The sequence below is a fragment of the Gavialis gangeticus genome, unplaced genomic scaffold, assembly GCF_001723915.1.
Source record: "Gavialis gangeticus isolate Ggan-Ray unplaced genomic scaffold, GavGan_comp1, whole genome shotgun sequence".
Taxonomy (NCBI): Eukaryota; Metazoa; Chordata; order Crocodylia; family Gavialidae; genus Gavialis; species Gavialis gangeticus.
Window position 1 is genome coordinate 74,982,933 of NW_017729029.1, and position 7,080 is coordinate 74,990,012.

The 7,080-nt window shown below is 48.1% G+C and overlaps 1 protein-coding gene across 1 annotated transcript in view; it reads right to left on the bottom strand.

Moving 5' to 3' along the window:
* Positions 1 to 7,080, bottom strand: part of MFAP3L (microfibrillar associated protein 3 like) — a 99,966-nt gene that overhangs the window by 12,980 nt on the left and 79,906 nt on the right. The window contains exon 3 of the mRNA XM_019521778.1: positions 5,154 to 5,558. Coding sequence (XP_019377323.1) covers positions 5,154 to 5,430 — 277 coding nt within the window. The 5' untranslated portion in view covers positions 5,431 to 5,558. The remainder of the gene's footprint in view (positions 1 to 5,153; positions 5,559 to 7,080) is intronic.

The following is a 7,080-nucleotide window of genomic DNA, read 5'->3' on the forward strand; positions in this document are numbered from 1 at the left end:
TTATGGGAGCCCATTAGCTGACAGCCTGCCCTCTCCCCTGCCCAGGAAGGGGGAAAGATGTCAAGTGGCAGTCGGCACCTGCTGAAAAGGTAGGGCCCCAGCCCCAGGAGAATATCCCCATGTTCCACCACTCAGCTGATTGGCAGGAATGGGGCATTCTCCTATGGTGGGAACCCTCCAGGCTGCCCTAGGGGTGCAGGGAGAAGGTGGGGAGAAATCAGCCGCTGGAGCAAGGCTCCCTGCCTCACTCTACACTTCTCCGGGCTGACTTAGAGCAACGTGGGGTAAGGCAGGGGGCATTTCATGATGGTGGCAAGGCCTCTGAGCCTTGCTGCTGTGACACAGCAGCTTGTGTCACTCTGTTCTGCTTTGAGTTAGCTGGGCAGTGTGGGCAGCAAGGAGAAGCCAGAGCTGGTGGAACTTGGAGCAGCTGGGAGAGTTTTTCCCAGGAGAATGAATGCATGCACACTTTCACCTGTCTTAACTTGTCCCAGGGACCAGGAGGAGTAGATTTACTGGGAGTGTAGAGAAGGCATGAGGGAAACTTCTCCTGCCCTTCCCACAGACAGAGGGGAGGGGTGGAGCAGCTGCTGGGGTCCCTCATCTGGGGAAAGAGTCAAGGGCTTTGCCTAATTGCTCCCCTCCCAGGCTGCTGCTGCTTCCTGCCTCTTTTTCAAACTGGACACTGAGGAAGGAGCTTGTGGGGCTTTCCTCAGAGCTCCACCTGCTTTGCTCTGTGCCTGGATACCAGAGATCTGTATAATTACCCCCATCAAAGTATGGCCTTTGACTTCTTCCTTATTTGAGCCCAGGAGGTTCTTCCTCCATGGTACCTGGGAATCACAAGGGAAAAGTGTGAAAGCAAAGAAGAGATTGGGTTCCTGCTTTCATTTCTGGTACCCAGACCTGGTTTTGCCTACAGCAACTCCAAACTTCAATTTTTGGGAAAGGCCTGCTCAGTCCTTTGGGATTAAGTGTGTTAATGCTGCAGGGCTTGAGGGGGGCACTCGAAGAGCCACTCTAATTAGAGCACCTGCAGCACCTCCTTATTTAGCGTTCTGTGCTTTAAAATGGTGGCAGGGATGCTTTTATTTTGTTTGATGAACTTTAGTTTGTAACAGGGGGCCTGCCCCGGGCCAATCTCACTGGGGCCCATCTCCCTGTTTCTGGGCTAACCTCCCGCCTTCTCACCCACCACGCCTTGTTGGTTGATTGATGTAGTTCATTGGTGTAATTAAGCGGGAGGCTACCCATTTTTTTTGCCCCAATGTCAGGGGGCGCTATCTGCGGCTCTGTTCCTCCCCTGTACCACAGCCCAAGCCTCACAGATGGCATCCAGATGTTCTCAACAGTCACCGGCCCCACACTGGGCCCCAGACTTCTCTGATCAGGACCCCTCTAAGATCCTTCCATTCTGGTGGCCTAATCCGCCTTCATCCTGAGCAGCATAGTTCCCTGCACTGCTCCCCCTTATGGGTGTGATCCCCCCTGGGACCTTTGGCTACTAGCCCTGACCCACCTCCAGGCCAGTCGGAACCCCAGGTCCTCAGCTCTTGGGCGTTCCTTGCAGTGGGCCCCTGGCTCTTTGACCCTTCCAGTCCTGGCCCTGGCATTGACCAGTCAGAGGATGTCCAGACAGGTGCAAGTCTATGGCCCCACTCTCTCTCTCTGGGGTTCCACCTTCCAGACCCTACAAAGTGGGGAACCCACCCAGTTGTGGGGGCTAGGGGTTAAGGTGCCTCAACCTGCCTTTCGCCAGGGTGGTAACTGGCCTGGCATTTCCTGGGGGCTCCCGCACCACTGGGAGCCCCACCAGGCCACCCACTCCTGGCAGGATGCAGTTTTAAGTCGTACCCAGGACCAGGAGCCTCCTGACCATTCCCTACAGCTCTTCCCTTACCTCCAGATGATACCAGCAGCCCTGCAGCCAGACAATGTTGTTGCCTGGCCTCCAGCAGCAAAACTGCCCTGTTTATATGGGCAGCTCTAGGTTCAAAATGGCTGCCTTCATCAGGCACCTGGCATCTGCCAGCTCCAGACCCTTTTAAGTGGCAGGCACAAACATTGCCCTGCCACACCCCCCCACTGCCATTTTGAAGCACAGGCAATCTGAATATACAGATGGAGAGGCTGCTGGAGCATGCTAATCAGCATGCTTCAGCAGACTTGATTAATCAAGTCTGCTCTGATGCGCTGTAATCACAGGACTTTGGAGCAGCGTCCCTACATGTCTACAGGCACCCTAAGATTCTTCAGGGAATCTAGCTTCCAAGCTCATCACTATTTAGTGAGCAAGCACAAGCTGAGTGTGTCTACACGAGACATTTACTGCAGAGCTAATTAACTCTGAAGTAAATGTCTCATGTTTACATGTGCAGTGCTATTAGGCAGGAGTAAACTGCCTAATAATTAACTCTGCAGCAGGTTAGTACTTGTAAATACTCTTCTGCTGTGGAGTTTTTTTATTCTGTAGCAGTGCATATGTAGATGCTCAGCCAGCTGGCTGGGGCATGAGGGTGCTTCAGTGAGGGGGCTCCCAGCTGGAACACCCTCATGCTCCAGCCAGCCCCTCCACAGCACATTGAGTCAGGTCAGAGCTGTCCCAGGCTGGCAGACTGACCTCCTAAAGCCCCTGCCAGCTAGAACTGGTCTGACCTGACTCAACATGCCACACTTCCAGGCGCACATGTAAACATGATGTCTAGGAAGCAATAAACTTTGGTACAATAAGTGCTGGAGTTTATTGCTTTGACTTAATTGCATGTGTAAGTGTACGCACTGATTTTGAAAGACTTATCACTTGGCTAAATTCATGTAGATTTTCACAGGGATGACAAGGGACACATCCCTGGCGCAAAGGCCACCTGTGCCAAATGTTAGGCCCTTGTCCCAGAGCTTCTCAAAAAAGCCTGAACTTTTCTGACCCAAGTTTTCTGAAAATTATTTAGTCTGAGGCAGAAATTTTGAATGGAAAATTTCAGCCCAAACAGTTCAATTTTCAGAAAGGTTACATGAAACTACATTGTTACAATGAAAAATGTCAGCAAGTTTAAGAGAGTACTATTGGCCCCACTATGACAGAGTAAGATGCAATGTATTGGTATTGCTAAATTCTTTAATCAGTAGGTCCTTATTCATTGTAAAATAACAAAACAACGTGCTGATACAGCCTTAGTGCAGCTGTTACCAGTGACATAATGGCATTCAGATTGTGACTCAGTGAGTCGTTTTGTGCCAAAGGATTCTGGCTGAGAATTCAAGCCTAATGAGACAACAATTAGACATGGGTAAAAGGAAGGTACCAGTGCTGATTCTCAGGTTATTTTTGCACTAGATAAACTGGAAAGTTATCCAAAGATCTTCAAAGATCTCAGTTACTAGGGGCAAAATTCATGGAACAGCAAAGGGCCACACAAAGCCCTTTGGGCTAGGGACAGACATTCAAAAAGCCTGAGCCTAAATTGATTCAATCTTTGCAGGGTAGTCTAACCTGGCTAGGCTGAACCAGTTTGTAACTGCACAGACATCCCAGACATGCAGGCACATACCTGCAGTGGCTCAGGAGAGAAGCCAGGGGCACTAGAGCAGCCCTCCCATCCCTTCCACAGAACTCAGCTGAGGAGGGGCGTGGCCAGGTGCTGGCAGGACACTCTGATTGGGCAAATTGATAACACCTCATTAAGAAAACAACAGAGAGACATTATCAGCTACCTGTTGATTCTGCCTGTGATTTAGCACAGAGTGTAGCCAGTATGTGGTCTTCTAACTTAATACATAGACACCTCCTCAGCAAGGCAGAGGGGATGTGAGGAATTCCTGCTTAGCAGGGAGTGGTGAGGGGGAGAGAGCAGGGGAGCAGAGAGCCCTTCCCAGCCCAGAGAGCATGCTGGGATGCTGGAGGTGTCTGATTTATCTTAAACCAGCGGGAGGTCTGGGACAGACTTTACATAAACCAGCTTGAGCCAAATCAGTTAAGTCTGATATTATATTCAGCCATGTTTATTGCAAACCAGTTTTAGCCATTTTCAAACTGGTTTATGTGCACTGAACATCTGTTCTGTTACAGGTTTAAACCAGTTTCTGATCACTTAAACCAGGTTATTTGTAATGTCTGTCCCTAGCCTTGAAGTATTTAAGTTCTATTTAAGATGCATTCAGGCTTTAAGCAGATCCTCTACGGCGGTATGAATTTAATTCTGTATTACTTTGAATTTCCAGTTATATGAATATTCTATAATGGAGTGATACATCCCCACAGAAGATTTATCTTGTTTTCCAGTTTGGTACCAAATCATGTAGAGTCCACATAAAGTCCATTTTTTACCTATTCTAAATTCTATGTGACCCTTGCCCCGTGATTGCCTATGCCACTGTATTAAAAGGCTTGGGTGAGGAAATAACCATGATAGGAGAAAGAATACATTTCTTATTGGATAAATATCCTAGGAAGGCTAAAGCTGAAGTAATATAATGCCTTAATCTTCATGATTGGGGAGTTCAAAGAGCTCTACTATAAAAATCTCAGAGCCCCAGTTACAACACACTCCCATATCTCCTATTGATTATGTGCATTTAATAGTTCAGTCTGTTCCTTTCTGTACTAACACACAGAAAATGTCTGGCTACTTTTGGAAAAGCTAATTTAAAAAAACCCAAGTAAACAACTTACAAATATCCAGTTCTACAGAAAGTCATTACAGAAACGTACTGTGGTCCAGATAGCTGGGTCAATCATTATCTCATCATGCCACAGTTCTCTGTCGGGTCATCTATTAATAAGACAAGCCACCCTGTATTTAATATGAAAAAGACTTACTTGACTATATTGTGTTCAAAGCAAGCAGAGTGAAAACTTTATAAAAGAACTAAGGGTATCTATACACATGCTCTGGGGTGGGGGGCATTCTAATTAGAGTGGCTCTTGGAAAAACTACTGATTTGTTTCTCTCAAGGTTGTAAAATAAATGAATTTACAACTGCCATGATCCCAGGAGACTGATTCCTTTCAGTCTCCGCTTGTAACTCTTTATAGGAAAAGAATACAATAAAGTTATTAAAGTTCACGTATATGTACTTAGTGCTCTGTAAACAAGGTATTAGCTTTAACATTCTTGTTTGGCTACAATAAATTACTCAAAATATTAAAACCTTACTATTTTTCTCTTCCTGCTTCAGCAAACGGCCGTTGGAATTGTACCATTTGTAATGAGGACCAGGGTTGCCTAGGACATTGCAGTCTAGCAAGGCACTACTCCCTTCTTTTACTATAATATGATCGATTCTGGAGATGACCACAGGCACAGATCCCAAGTTCATGTCAGTGCGATTTAAAGTGCTATTAGTCACATCCTCAGCAGTTGTCAAAGCTGTTAATAAGATAAAAAGAAGTATGGTAGGCAAAAAGTTGTGGCAGTTCAGTAGTATGGTCATTCTTCTCCAGTAGGCTGCCAGCAGGGAGTTGGGGTAAGGAGTCGTCTGTTGAGTTCAGCCCCTTGAACTGTGCAAGTCAGAGGAAAGTTTTGCTGTGATCCATGAAGTTTTACATCTAAGAAAAAATCCTATAAAATAAATAAATGGGAAAAAATGAGATGTTGTATAAACATTTTATTAAATATGTTCCTTTAATATAATGACACACTCATTAATGTATTTCACAATCACCACTTCAGTGTCTTTCCTAACATCTATGTTATCACCAGGGATCCTGGTTTTCTCTGATAAAAATTGCAATTTTTCTTATAAAAAATAGCAAATTCTCTGATAAAAACCCCAAACCCACAATTAACATGCTACACACACACACACACACAAATAAAATACACAAATATATACATGCACATATAAAATACACAAATACACGCACATATATCTACACAGACGTATACACACATGTATACACATATGTATACACATACATACATACATATAAATAAAGTCAACCGAACACAACGTTTTATTGATATATTTGCAATTTTGAAGCAATTTGGAAGCCTTTCAGTGCCTCAATCAGTATAATAAAATACATTCTAAATACTTATAAATTTTGGTATTTGATTTTGGGGTTTTTATCATGGAAAACCAGAATTCCCCCTGCGCCCTTATCTCACAGAACCCAGATCTAGGCCTCTCACTCCCAAGCCACAGTCCCCTGTCCCTGCTGGTGCCCCTCACTGCCATGCCCCCCTGCCCTAGCCCTGCTGGTGCCCCTCACCTCCCACACACAACCCCCTGCCCCCCTCATCCCTGATGGAGGGGGGCCCCCAGCTGCAAGAGCTACAGAGCCAGGGACCCAGGTCCACAGCCCTCTGCCACCAGGAGCTGGCAGCTGCTGCAGTGTACTGGAGCGTGGAGCCTAGCTCCCCTCCACCTGTGGGCAGCACGGCTGAAGCAGAGCCCATGGAGAGTGCTGGGTGTGGGCTGTCTACTGCAGGCTTGGGCCAAGAGGGCCCAGATCCTTGCCACTGCATACACTCATGTGGGGGCCTCCAGATCTGTGTGCAAGGTGAGGGCAGGTATGGGTGCAGGCTCCCTGCCCCACTGCCCTCCCTGAGGGCCTCTGCAGCTCAGTGGGTGGGACCTGGGATGGCAAGGTGGAGCAGGGTGGGCAGGGAAGCTCCTTGCTGCTGTGAACCCTGTGCCACCCTGGTAAAGTACTCCCTGCCCACCCCGCAGCAGTGAAGGGCACAACCCCACACCAGTGTCCCTGCTGCTGGTGGGCGGGCTGGGGGCACTTCATCAGGTTGACATGAGGCTTGCAGCAGCAAGGAGCTTCCCCACCCAGCCCCACTCTGCCCCACCCTACCATGCTGGGTCGCACCTGCTGGACTGTGGAGCCCCAGAGGGACGGCAACAGGGCAGGGAGCCCAAGTCTTCAGCCTGCACCCACCTTGTGCACAGATATGGGGGCATGTGCCCAGCATACTCCCCCAGGAGGACAGAGCAGTGGGGAGCTGGTCGTATCCCCCGCCAAGCCACCCGTGGCCCCATCACACTCCCTGCCAGCGCCCTGCAGCCATACATTCTGGCCTCAGGCCCCAAGCTCCATGCACTGCCTGGATAGGCAGCAGCCCCAGCCCCCGC